Source organism: Hyperolius riggenbachi, chromosome 4 (genome assembly GCF_040937935.1).
Source record: "Hyperolius riggenbachi isolate aHypRig1 chromosome 4, aHypRig1.pri, whole genome shotgun sequence".
Lineage (NCBI taxonomy): Eukaryota > Metazoa > Chordata > Amphibia > Anura > Hyperoliidae > Hyperolius > Hyperolius riggenbachi.
Genome location: NC_090649.1, coordinates 128386992 through 128401552, shown reverse-complemented (window position 1 = coordinate 128401552; position 14561 = coordinate 128386992). Strand labels below are relative to the sequence as shown.

At 44.8% G+C, this 14561-nt stretch overlaps 1 protein-coding gene across 1 annotated transcript in view; it reads left to right on the top strand.

Annotated features, from left to right (window-relative positions):
- Positions 1 to 845: 845 nt before the first annotated feature.
- The window catches only part of ATG4B (autophagy related 4B cysteine peptidase), a 54860-nt gene continuing 41144 nt past the window's right edge, over positions 846 to 14561 (top strand). The window contains exons 1-4 of the mRNA XM_068280613.1: positions 846 to 1041; positions 8154 to 8255; positions 9812 to 9883; positions 10647 to 10745. Coding sequence (XP_068136714.1) covers positions 1029 to 1041; positions 8154 to 8255; positions 9812 to 9883; positions 10647 to 10745 — 286 coding nt within the window. The 5' untranslated portion in view covers positions 846 to 1028. The remainder of the gene's footprint in view (positions 1042 to 8153; positions 8256 to 9811; positions 9884 to 10646; positions 10746 to 14561) is intronic.

Below are 14561 nucleotides of genomic sequence, written 5' to 3'. Positions count from 1 at the left end.
CAAGTTTAACCTGCCATATGCTCTGGCAGTTTTTAACTGTGTGCGCTCACTTGAATTATAGTGGGGATAAGTCCCAAAAAAACTTTTTCTTTTCCAGCTAGCAGGCTCAAGACTGTAAATTCAGATGTGCATTTTTACACTGTCTTTAAAGCTCCATTCACACTTACGATCGCAAAACGCTAGTATCACTAGCGTTTTGCCGCATTCATTTTTTTTTGCGATCACTGTACATTTTTGAGCAATCACGATTTGCCTTTTAAATACAAAGCAATCGCTCTAAAATGCTGCATGTTACACATTTCAGTTTACTGAAAATCACCAGCAATGGTGGCAGTGAGCTCACTGCTATATACTTTTAATTGCATTAGCTCTTTTAAAAGCACTAGTGATCGCTGGCAATTCACTGTAAACACCCGCTAATCGTCCAAGTGTGAATGGGCCCTAATGCCCACCAAAAGCTCCAGCTTCTGTGTCTTGATGAACACCTCTGTGTTGTGCATTGCATTCTCTAACAGACTGTTTCCCTACTCTAAATACACCTCTCTAACACTGCAGCTGTCCTTGGCTGGTTTTGGGGCTCCATATCAATACAGTGGTTGGGCCCCTCTGCTCCCCTAAACATCGAGAAATGTCGCTGCTGTTGCCACATAACGAGGAGGCAATATCACGGGTAGAATAAATCGAGTTACTGCCTCATCATGTTGTTCCTTTTTCAGACAGGCATGGCGCATGCACGACTTGCACGTGACGCCCCAGCATCGGCTGATATATACAGCTGTTGTGAATTCTACTACGCATGCGCCTGGCGACCCGGGCAGCCCAGGCTGATAAGCAGTAGACCACGCCTCTTTCCGTACAACAACATGTAGTTCTTTTCTGGCTAGCTGCGAGACTTCCGTATTTGCATGCATTCGCGGCCATGTGACAGGCTGTCTGAGCATTACTGGAACGCTGCGGATCACGTGATAAAGTAAGGATCATCAGGGTAGGTTATCAATTTGCCATATGAGTGGGTGAAAAACCAGGGAATGATGGACGCAGGTGAGTTCAGCCTAGGTTTGGCATCTTATTCTTTATTATTAACTCTATTCCAACGCCCGATCTCAAAGGCTTGCATGTATTTTCTCTATGTTATGTCATCTCTACACAAATAATGTAATTATATCTCCCAGCTCAGTGTCCCAGAAGGCCTAGACAATAGCAATGTGTACATGTAAATTGCTATAGAATATGAATTCTATACATTTTATAAATGTTACTGCCTGTCACTGCTTTCCTTTGAATGTCATGTTCTGATGATTTGTTCCAGTAGTGTCTCTGGATCACAAGACTTGCTCTTATGATCTCACGATAAATGGTTTCTTTATTTCTAATCTATTATAACTTGTTAATGTTAGAATTGTGTGTGTATTATTGCTATTGCTGGCTATAACTCTCCCCCTGTCATTTGAGGTTAGTTTTTTTTGGTGCCTCATGCTGTGCTTATTTGACTGGTTCAGGTCTGTGTTCAGGTCTGTGACCTCTCCCGTTCAGAAAGAGTAGAGAAAGTCTCACTTGAACACTGCAGGAGTGAAATGTAGTCTACAATTACATCACTGGCCTTTGATGCAATCATGCTCTTATACAGGATCTTCTAAAAAAATTAGCATATTGTGATAAAGTTCATTATTTTCTGTAATGTACTGATAAACATTAGACTTTCATATATTTTAGATTCATTACACACAACTGAAGTAGTTCAAGCCTTTTATTGTTTTAATATTGATGATTTTGGCATACAGCTCATGAAAACCCAAATTTCCTATCTCAAAAAATTAGCATATTTCATTCGACCAATAAAAGAAAAGTGTTTTTAAAACAAAAAAAAGTCAACCTTCAAATAATTATGTTCAGTTATGCACTCAATACTTGGTCTGAAATCCTTTTGCGGAAATGACTGCTTCAATGCGGCGTGGCATGGAGGCAATCAGCCTGTGGCACTGCTCAGGTGTTGTGGAGGCCCAGGATGCTTCGATAGCGGCCTTAAAGAGAGTCTGAAGCGAGAATAAATCTCGCTTCAGACCTCATAAATAGCAGGGGCATGTGTGCCCCTGCTAAAACGCCACTATAGCGCGGCTTAACGGGGGTCCCTTCACCCCCAAATCCCCCTCGATACACCGGGGGAGCGCTTCCTGGTTGGGGCAGGGCTAACCGCCGCAGCCCTGCCCCACGCGCGTCTGTCAGTGTGTATCTCCGCCTCTCCCCCGCCCCTCTCAGTCTTCCTTCACTGAGAGGGGCGGGGGAGAGGCGGCGATGCGCCGCTGACAGACGCGACTGGAGGCAGGGCTGCAGCCGTTAGCCCTGCCTCCAGGAAGAGACAGCCAGCGACCTTTTCACGACACACTTTTGCGGGGGGTGGGTTGGGGATGAAGGGACCCCCGTTTAGCCGCGGGATAGCGGCGTTTTAGCAGGGGCACACGTGCCCCTGCTATTTATGAGCTCTGAAGCGAGATTTATTCTCGCTTCAGAGTCTCTTTAAGCTCATCCAGAGTGTTGGGTCTTGCGTCTCTCAACTTTCTCTTCACAATATCCCACAGATTCTCTATGGGGTTCAGGTCAAGAGAGTTGTCAGGCCAATTGAGCACAGTAATACCATGGTCAGTAAACCATTTACCAGTGGTTTTGGCACTGTGAGCAGGTGCCAGGTCGTGCTGAAAAATGAAATCTTCATCTCCATAAAGCTTTTCAGCAGAAAAGCAGAAAAACGTATCGTGTGTACCCAGCATTACATTCCCTAGCCTGCCCATGAGAAAGACAGAGATCCTCCTTTGACCTTTCTGCCTCCTAAATTTTGAAGACCTACCCATATCAGACAGCTGATCTGTATGGAAAGGAGAAGCACTTTGCAGACAGTCAGAGAAGGCAATGTCATATGCAGAGGTTACTAATGGATGTTTTAATTTCCTTAGATTGTAAGCTTGCAAGGGCAGGGCTCTGTGGTGATATATTGGGGTGCTGATAATGTTAAGGATAATAACAGAACATATTTCTGTCCTTTTTCTGTCTACTGGGTAAAACCTCAGATGTGTATTGTGCTTGGTAGTAATTGGTCACCTGGCCAGAGTAAACTGAAGGATAATGTAAGTCTGCATGTAAATGTACATTACCTCTGCCCTCATTGTCCAGCCGGGGAAACTGTGTGTACTGCTAATTAGCGGCCAATTGAGGAAGAATAGGCTGGTCGGCATGGCTTTTGAACTGGAATCAGCCATTGTCCCATCATACAAAGCAAGCCTACCAGAGTGTTGGGGATGGGAAGCTGACACCTGAAGGTTGGAAATTTACATGGAAGGGGTTGGAAATTTCTACAGACTTTAAAAACGGAAGTGGAATTACTTTGAAATCTGTAAGTGTAAACAGGATACTTGCTCTCAGGATACAATCTTACCTGTGAAATCGGCAACCTTCAAAAAAGCTGAATTAGGAACCCTTTGAAGTTCGCATATCACAGGAAGATTATGACAAGCGTTCAGTGATGTCACAAACGTGGAAAGTGCATTAGTTCCTGGGGGCTGGACATTAAATGCCCCAGGGGACACTTCGGACTATTTAAGCTGGCCCAGGACAGCCACCGGTATCTTCTCTTGGAGGTAGCGAATAGCTAGGGATGATCGCGACTCCTGGTCAAAACGGCGTCCTCCCGTCAAACAACGTTCTAACCTAAGCTGGTAACGTTCTTTTTTCCCCCGTTTATTTTTACGCAAATATCCGTGTGTTATCTTTGTAACCTTAATTTTGTAACTATTTTTACTTTGTTTTTTTGTAATCTTTTTGTATATATTAAGTTCTGCACTGTTCTATGTTTTTCTGGAATATTAAATTATTATTTAATAAGCTTGACTTCTGCCGTACTAAACTAACACTCATAGCCTAGAAGAGACTGAAGTGTAACCGTGTATAAGTTTCATGCTTAATTGTACGCTTGAGCAACACTACCGTATGAAATTGTAATTGCATTGTGTGTGGGGGCGTTTGTCATACGTTGGCCTAAGCGCGCAGCTGACCCAACGTACGAACAATGCCAGTGCGAGTAGCGACAGCAGAGTGGCTAACAGTATCGTTCGGAACGACTGTTAGTGGGTCCTTGCTTCACGACAGTGTAAGATTGCAACTGTGTGTGTGTGTGTGTGTGGGTGCGTGGCGTTCCCGTATTTGGCCTAAGCGCAAAGCTGACCCGAATACGAAAACGCGGAGTGCGCGCTGAGGACTCAACAGCAGAGTGGAAGTGTCTAGCGAACAGCTAGTGGTGGCAGTGAGAGGTGTTCTGAGGGGTCCCAGCCTTGTTTTAGCTTGAATAAGGCTGTTCCCCGCTTAATCTGGTCAAACCCGCAGTCGGGAACCGTATACGCAGGCGTGCCGTGGGCCGGTTCCTGACAGGCTCTCTCTCCCTTCTGTGTATTGGAATTCATTATACATGTTATTTATCATGTTTGTCATTGTAATTACCAATTCTGTATTTTGTATTAATTGTGTATTTTTGTACATTGGTGTATACCATCGTCTGTATTATTGCGCACCCCATGTTTGTTTTTTTCCTTTGTACAGCGCCACAGAATATGTTTGTGTTTTATAAATCAATCATAATAATAATTGCAATTATTTGAGAGCAGTTGGATCAGTGGATACTAGCATGGGATGGAGTAACTTTGAAGAAAGTGAACAGTATTATTACAAAAAATGTTTTTTTTACATATATTACAAATATACAAATGTTATAGTGTTTAATGTTTAAAAAATTAATGTAAGTTTAATGTAAAAAAAAATGTTTTAATGATTATTTATTTCTAGCCGGCATTCAGCACATTCAAAATAAGGGCTCAAACTCACTAGCAGCACTAGTGATTTGAAAAAGCTCTTGCTAATGTAATGCTATGGGTTTTATTTATTTTTTTATAAAATCATATCGCTCAAGTGGGATCACATCCATAGCATTACATTAGCAAGAGGTTTTCAAATCACAAAGCACTCAGAAAAGCGCTCCTAGTGGGTTTCAGGCCTAAAAATGATTTAAGTAGCAGTTTTACATAATTGTATACTTAACCTCCTTAGCGGTAACCCCGTGTGTGACACGGGGTAAGCCGCCGGAGGGTGCCGCTCAGGCCCTGCTGGGCCGATTTACTTAATTTTTTTTTTTTGGTGGACGCAGCTAGCACTTTGCTAGCTGCGCCAGCACCCCGATCGCCGCCGCCGCGCGCCCGATTGCCGCTATCCGGTGCGGCGCGCGCCCCCCCCCAGACCCCTGCGCTGCCTGACCAATCAGTGCCAGGCAGCGCCAAGGGGTGGATCGGGTCTCCCAATGACGTCCCGACGTTGCTGACGTCATTCCGCCCCGTCGCCATGGCGACGGGGGAAGCCCTCCAGGAAATCCCGTTCTTTGAACGGGATTTCCTGATCGCCTATCGCCGGAGGCGATCGGCGGGGCTGGGAGGATGCCGCTGAGCAGCGGCTATCATGTAGCGAGCCCTCGGCTCGCTACATGATTTAAAAAAAAAAATAATTAAGAAAAAACTGCTGCGCTGCCCCCTGGCGGTATTTTTCATACCGCCAAGGGGGTTAAATAGGACTTCCACAGTTAATACTAAAATTCGGCAGCCTGCAAGTAAAACAAAGTTATATTTACCCGAGAAGCCTTGTCCCGTGATGCCGTCCCGAAGTCCGTGCATCACACGACTTCCGGCGCCTGGCCCCGCCTCCTCTCTCTCCCCAGAGAAAAACACCAAGCTATTTACTGTAGTAAATAGCTTGGCATTTTTCTCTGCGGAGAGAGAGGAGGCGGGGCCAGGCGCCGGAAGTCGGGTGATGCAGGGACTTCGGGACGGCATCACGGGACAAGGCTTCTCGGGTAAATATAACTTTATTTTACTTGCAGGCTGCCGGATTTTAGTATTGACTCTGGAGGTCCTCTTTAATATTGATAATATTGGTATCTGCATTTGTTGACATTTTTAATATCTGAGATTTAAAAATGTCCCTTTGTCCAAATCATGTGAAGTAAGCCAAAACTGTGGAAAAAAAACCTGTGAAAATTATATAGGTTACCATCTTATGATTGCCTTATATCTGGTTTATTTTTGTTTTCAGTGTATTTTTTTTTTCTGAAACTTCCTTTTTTCCCCCTAATGTGTATGGAGTGAAACTTGGTTCTGAGCCCCTTCCTACTACACTGAACTGCTTCTATTGAGCAACTGTCACCATTTCTAGCCATGTGACATTTGTGACATGATTAGTGGGTGCCAGTTCTCAAAAGAATAGCCCACCACAACTGCCACAGAGCCCTTACCACCATAAGTCTGTGAGCACAGCTCAGCTGCCACACGAAGCTGCTGCCCGGGGTACAGCCTTCATATATAGGAGTCCCAGCAGATAGGCTGTTGAATGACCTGTTGCTGCTTGCTAACCATGCAGTTTAACTGTCGACTGGCCTCAGTGTGTCCATGCCGTGCATTACAACTGTCTTTTTTTTAGTTCTATAGATTCATATTTGATGCAGGTGTTCATGAGAAATCCCCTTTGGAAAAGTCAGTCATGTGACATAAGTATTTCATCGGAAAACAAGCAGTTGCTAGTGGAGTGGGAGTTCCTCAGCTAATGGCTCACCCTCCCCAGCTCAAAGCTGTCACTCAACACCACCCACCTGCTCCCTTTGTTGCTCAGAGATTAAGGTTACATTCACAGTGGGACGATGCGGAGCTGTGTTACAAACTCTTATAACGCAGCTTACCACACTGCAATGATAATCCTATGGGACATTAACAGTGCGACGTTAGCGTCGCATTGTATCGTTTAGTGTTACGGTAATGCACTGCTGTAGTGCATTACCTCTAAACGCACACGTTATCAGGTACAGGAAAGCATAGTTTTCATTGCCTGTATGCTTTACTGTATGTGACGGTTTAGTTAGGGATAACATATTAACCACCTTTTTTTTTTTTTTGCATTGCGTTGTAATGCTGCGTTGTGACTTTAACATCGCATTACAATGCAACATCCCACTGTGAATGAGCCCTTAGTCTTTGTGGAGTGCCTCACAGCAGTCTTATCCTTTTCTTGTTCAGTTCGGCCTTGTTCACATTATAAATCGCCAGCGCTATTGCAAGCGCTGGTGATTTATGAGTTGATTTGCGATTTTGGCTATTTTGGCTTTGAAAAGCGCTTTTCTAAGCGCTTTTGCGGAGCAATTAATGGCGCCAGGAAGTGGACTCTTTAACCCGGAAATTAATAAATACCATATATTTTTATTCATCATAGCACTCGGGAAATCGCAATACAAATCGCTTTTTCAAGCGCTTTGCGATTTCCCTAATACCTGGCATTGAGCCAAAAGGCTCAGAAAATGGTACAAGTAGCGCGGTTTCAATTCTTAAAAAATCGCAACGCTCAAATGTGAACACTGTCATAGGAAATCATTACACAAGCGCTTTTAGAGCGATTTGCAAAATCGTCAGCGCTTAAAAAAATCAGCAAAGGCTGTGTGAACAAGGCCTTGCTCCTGGCCCAAGTGTGTAATATAAAGGTCATATATACCTCTTATCATGCTGACAGAAATATTAAATGATTTCTTACTAATGTTCTTTCATTAATATACACAGTATTCAGGGGTGCAGACCCCTGCTATGGAAGTCGGGGGTCAGGCGGTACAAGGCCTAAAGCAGGTACACATAACGAAGGTTCGAAGAGACCGTAACAGGTCATGTGCTTTCAGCCACTAATACAATTGATACTGCAAGCAGCCCGTTGTGTGCCTCCTCTTACTTTATATTGAAGTTTGGCACTTAACTTTTATTTCACCCTTTTTTAATGACACTGGGGAATATGTGGGATGGTTAAATATGTTGGTACACACTGCTCAGGAAGGAACTAGACAGGAAGAGGACAAGGCTGAGTTGTAGCTGCAGTCCTGGCCACAAAGAGCAGAGAAAGTAAGTGGGTGGGGAAAGGCTCTGTGCTGGCAGGGATAGGCTCGCTGGAACTGCTTGACATATTCAGGCTCATAGTTTGATCTGACTACCATAATTCATAATTTACAGACCTGCCACTGATGAAAATTAAATTGGTTCATTTTACTTTCAGCCAATCCAATTAATCGTAGCGCTTTATGGTTTGTTTCTCCATAGCAACGCTCACCTATGACACATTACGCTTTTCTGATACACCCGATTTCCCAGAAACTGCAGAGCCAGTATGGATACTGGGGAAGAAGTACAGTGTATTGACAGGTATAGTAATTGTAGCTTTATGTTTTGCATTATTGTCTAATAACAATAACCTTGAGATCCAACTTTGAATGAAAGTTTCTCGGGTTTTGAAACTGAGCCAGTGAAACCTAGTGGTTAATTAACCATTTGTCAGAAAATTGAAGATCTGACCTAACATTCAATAAAAATGTGTTTTCCTACTATTTATTACCGATACAATTATCATATTCGCCTATTCGCATATCATATTTGTCTGTTTACAAATTACATGTACAGTTTATCTGCTCTGAAAGCAGCTATTGCATTTTATTGCATAGCTGCTGTATTTATATATTAAAATGACACTGAGCGGAAAAAAATTACGATATAATGAATTGTATGCGTTGTACAAATAATTATTAGAACATTAGCAGCAAGGAAAAGAGTCTCTCGTATTTATTTTTATAACATTGCATCAGTCACTCATATTTGCAGTTTACAAACTACACTCTGTATTTTAAACTATGAAACAGAGCAGAACTAATGACCTTTTGAACTTACCTGCAGTAAAATCTTATCTGAAGTTGTCTTTCAATGTTTCTTTGATGGATAAGTGCTTCAGAAAATAGCATTGCTCTCTGACTAAATTAGTTGGAGAGCTCAGAGAAGCTCTTTTGCATAGATAACAGTTAAGTTTCTCAACTCTTCCTGTACTGGAAACAATGAGACTCACATCTTTGCTACTATTTTGTAGCTGTACTACACATACAATTGATTACTGTATATCATAAGTTTATTTTCACTTCAGATTCCCTTTAAAGGAAACCTGTAACGAAAAAAACCTCCCCTGGGGGGTACTCACCTGGGGTGAGGGAAGCCTCTGGATCCTATTGAGGCTTCCCCCGTCCTCCTCGGTCCCACGGTGACTGCGATAAAGCTTCCCGAACAGCGGGGATGTAAATATTTACCTTCCCGGCTACAGTGCAGGTGCAGTATCGTCTCTCCGCTCGGAGATAGGCGGAAATAGCCGATCACTGTCGGGCCGCTCTACTGCGCAGGCGCAAGTCCCCTGCGCCTGCGCAGTAGAGCGGACTCGAGAGAGATCGGCTATTTTTGCCTATCTCTGTGCGGAGAGCCGCAACAGCGTCTCCGCTGGAACCAGGAAAGGTAAATAAATCAGCGCTTGTCAGCCTTGTCAAGGGAGGATTCCGGGACACTTCGGGGGAGCCAGCGCTGGACTGCCTGCAGCTACAGGGGAGGGGGAAGCCTCATTGGGACCCTGAGCCTTCCCCCTCCCGAGGTGAGTACCCCCCAGGGGAACTTTTTTTTTTTTTTTGTTACAGGTTCTCTTTAAAATCTATCTTGTGATCACTTCTCAGCTGCACACATACTAGAAGCAGAGAAAGCTCAGTTTCAGCACATTGCTAATGTTTATGAAGTGCATCTGATAGGATTGTAAACAAAATAAAGCTTTTAGAGCAAAGATAAAATGCTGAGTTTCGTACCACTTTAAGGAAATTGATATGCATCTTTACTGTAATTTCCAAGCATCCTGTTCTCATTTGAGTTCTCAAGGGTTTTTTGTCCTTTTCTTGCAGAGAAGGAGGAGCTTCTAAATGATGTCACATCAAGACTCTGGTTTACTTACCGAAGGAACTTTCCACCAATAGGTATGCAGGAATGACAGTCACAGGGAAGACGCATAGAATTCATATAATGTCTACCAATTGTATTATGTACCAGCATCTATATTTTGTGTATAGCATTGTCTATATTATTATGTACCTCATGGCAACAGGATATGTTGGGGCTTTATAAATCAATATTAATAATATAGGAATTTTCAATATTTGTGTTTTAATCACAATCATATATTAAAGTGAGCCTGAGGTGAAAATAAACTGAGATAAACAATTATTAACGTTTACAAGTAGGTTGAAAATTTTACTGTCTCTAATCAGTGGCAGTCCATTAAGTGTCCCGGAGTGAAAATACATGAACTATTGACCTTGTCCTATCTCTCCCCTGTCCTCAGAAGTTGTATTCTGCCAGGAAAACATTTATGCTGTAATTTGCTTATCAGTGATGTTTACTATACTCCACAAGGAACCAGCAGGACAGAAGCTGTCACTTCCCTGCCTAAAAATGTTAACTCTTTCAGTTAAGAGCCTGGTTATTAATATGCTTTGTACTATACATATACATGTTTATCTCATCATCTCATCATGTCATATGTCACCCCTGGTACACTCTAAGTGTCAGGGGCTGCTGTACAAACACTAGATTCTTGGCAGATGCGGCATCGGTTGAGAACTGCCTAGGGGGTGTACAGGTCTTTACAGTAAATATATTGATACTAATGTCTGATGTTTATTTCTGCTCTACTTGCTGCTATATCTGGTGCCCATTCTATTTGTACTGCTGTGTTTTTAGGAGGAACAGGACCAACTTCTGACACTGGCTGGGGCTGTATGCTGCGCTGTGGGCAGATGATATTTGCTCAGGCCATGATTTGTAGACATGTAGGAAGAGGTAAGATACTTACTTTAATGTCTTGTTTTACAAAACACCCTTTATAATAACCAGGCCATTTTATCTGCTGACTCCCACCTCTCTCATTGAATCATTTTATATACACCAGAGGTTGGCAGAAAGTGTATTCTGTGTTGCCTGTTAAAATGAGGTGAAGAACTTCAAAATTTTGTCTGGATGGTATGGAGACAGAGCCTTAATTAGTCACATTTTTCCAGACTTGCTGGAGATGTCAGTTTGGTGGAGGTGTTCTACTTCAAGAACTCTGAAGCTGGTAGGACCTAGGCTGGCAGAATGTACTACTAAAGACACAAAAGCGGCAACAGTGTTTGGCTGTGTGTATGTTTCTTTCTCTCTTGCTCATTAGGACTCCTTTTCTATTTTTTTTATGTTGTTTTTGATCTTTGAGCACATGGATAGTTTACTGGGTGAGGGCCTGAGCCCACTAATGCAGTTGTGTCCGCTTTTCAGCAACGCATCAATGTTAGGGCTGGTTCAGACGGACGTCTGCGTGGCGTAGCGTATGGGGGTGTTGCGGCTGCTGCGCGGTCAGGCTTTCATAAGCCTTCGCGTCGCGTTCCCATGCGGTCGTGTTTTTTCTTCCCCTAGGGGGACATTAGCCGTCGCAGTTGGCCGCCCCCTGAAAGCTACATGACGCTTCCAGGGGCAGCTCCAATGCTAGCGAAAATCGGGACCCGAACGCCACGATCGTGTAAACGCGCGCAAAAGCTCGGCGTAAACGCTCCCATTCACTTGAATGGGAGCGTTTACTGCGACGTTCCGAACGCTTGCGGTAAACGCTCCGCAAGCGTCCATCTGAACCAGCCCTAACAGATGCTGCAGGAGTGGACAAAACTGTGGAAGTGAGCGCAAGCCCTAAAAGCTCAGCCTCTGACATAGACCTGGGTTTGAATCGCCGCTCCTCCTATACCACCAGTATTCTGCTACTGCCTACAGAGCACTCCCCTAGTGGATGCCTCACAAGCCTTTCCAGTCCGATAGGAGAAAAGCGCTATATTTAAATTCCTTAGCATTATAGGATGGAGCGAAGCACCTCTCTGGATAAGCTTCTGATGTGCCATGGCAAAACCTGGCAGAACCCCAGGTCAATATCTTGTAGAAAAGAATCACGCCGGAACCATCCAGTATCTCAATGCTCTTTTATTCTTCAAAATACATGTCAGCCATCATTGCAACATTTCAGAGTACAGAACACCTTTCTCAAGCTAAGCATGCAGCCTTTGGATGGTGCCGGCGTGATCCTTCAACTTCCCTAGCGGTAACTTCGTAACAGGCTTGGGCCGATCATCCGCAGCTCAGAGCAGTAACCGCCAGGAGATATATGCAAAGCCTGTGCGCAGCGGGCATTTGTAACTTCCCTCCCCCGGGATCCAGATTCCAGATGCTAGCAGCCATTCTTCTTCCGGTCCTTATGACATTATCTCACTATAGGGGTAGAGCGGTGGATGGAGAGGGAATTGCAGCGGTGGATCCAGGGGAGGTGAATTATTTGCAGATAAATTAAGCTTGAATACATTAAAAACACTTCAGTTGTCTCATATACTGCACTGAAATTCACGGTAAAATCGCAATTGCGTTAACTTTGCGTGATTTTACAGCGATTGCGATTTTACTTTGATTTTAACCTTCTTGGCGGTATGGACGAGCTATGGACGAGCTCAGCTCGTCCATGACCGCCACTGTGCACTACTCCGGCCCTTCTGGGCCGATTTGCACAATTTTTTTAAACCTGCAACTAGCACTTTGCTAGCTGCGTGTTGGACGCGATCGCCGCCGATGCGATCGCCACGTAACAGTGCCAGGCAGTGCTGAAGGGTGGATCGGGACTCCCTGTGACGTCACAACGTCGATGACGTCATTCCGTTCGTCGCCATGGCAACGGGGGAAGCCCTAAAGGAAATCCCGTTCAGAACTGGATTTCCGGACGAGCTTGATCGCCGGCGGCGATCGGAGGGATGTGCGGGATGCTGCAGGGAGGGGGGAATCATGTAGCTAGCGCTAGGCTAGCTAGGATTTATAAAAAAAAATGCAAAAAATACTGCTGCGCCGCCACCCTGGCGCAATCAATACAACGCCCGGATGGTTAATGTAAGTCAATGGTTTTTTTTTTTTTTTTTTTTTGTGTGGTTTTTTTAGCTCTCAGAAGAGTGCTTCGTACTAAGAGAGAGAAGCTACACTGAATCTAAACTGGCCAGATCCTATTGTGGTTTCAATTCAACTGGATTAGCAGTGTCATTTATTTCATGGAAACTACAAGCAGAATTAGTTTATCCCAAGGACTTCACCTAAGGGCCGTTTTCCACTACCCTGCGGTTTGCGATCTGATTCTGATCGCTAACTGATCGCAAAATGTTGTCCATTTTCATTAGTGTGATCTGATTCCATTGTGATTTTGTCACAAGCACAATCGTCGTCCTGCCACATTTTGGATGCGATTGAGCTCCTAATACTGAGTATAGTAGTTCAATTGCAATCGCATTAATGGAAACTGGTTTGAAATGCATTCACACCGCAGCATGATTGTGACTGCGATCGTGTTAATTCAGCATGGCTGGATAGTGTACTGGTTAAGGGCTCTGCCTCTGACACAGGAGACCAGGGTTTTAATCGATTTACAGCTCTTCCTGTTCAATAAAGGCCCATACACACATCTGATTTTTGCGAACGATGGGTCGTTTGAACGTCCCGTCGTTCAGTCGTCCGCATGCCAAATCGGGCGTGTGTACAGACTGTCGTTCGCCTGATAAGACTGAGTTTGAGCGATCCGCCGGGTGGATCGCTCAAACTCAGTCTTATCACGCGAACGACAGTCTGTACACACGCCCGATTTGGCGTGCGGACGACTGAACGATGGGACGTTCAAACGACCCGTCGTTTGCAAAAATCAGATGTGTGTATGGGTCTTAAGCCTGCACCTAGTCAGTGGCTATAGAGCGCACTTAGTGGCTGCAGCTCCAATGCTTTGAATCTGCCAGGAGAAAAGCATGTTATTTGTCTTGTCTAAAGGTGGCCATACACTGGTCGATTTGCCATCAGATTCGACCAACAGATAGATCCCTCTCTGATCGAATCTGATCAGAGAGGGATCGTATGGCTACCTTTACAGCAAACAGATTGTGAACCGATTTCAGCCTGAAACCGTTCACAATCTGTTGTGGTGGTGCTGCTGCCCCCGCCCGCCCGCATACATTACCTGCTCCACCGGCGCGACTCCAGTCTCCCGGTCACCGCTGCTCTGTCTGCGCTCTGGTCTCCAGGTCCGGCATGCCTCACTTCTTCTAGCCCGGCAGGAAGTTTAAACAGTAGAGGGTGCTCTACTGTTTAAACTTCCTGCCGGGCTAGAAGAAGTGAGGCATGCCGGACCTGGAGACCAGAGCGCAGACAGAGCAGCGGTGACCGGGAGACTGGAGTCGCGCCGGCGGAGCAGGTAATGTATGCGGGCTCTATTGCGTCGGCGCCGCTAACGATGCGCTCTTTATGCGCGGGCGATCAACGGTTATTTTCCGCACGGCACGATCGACGGGATCGGACGAAATGGATCGAAATTCGGCGTGTAGCGTGAACGATTGGCAGCAGATTCGATCCCAGTGATCGAATCTGCTGTCGAAACGGGCGCAAATCGGGCCAGTGTATGGCCAGCTTAATTATGCTGCTTGTGCAATCTCCTGGACTGACAAAGGCCTACATTGCAGTACAGTTTTCATTGAAACCTTTATCAATAGGTAAATGGTGGAAGAGGGTTCCCTTTACCCATTTCCCTGGGGGAAGGGGGGGGGGGGGTTGATATCTGTGGAC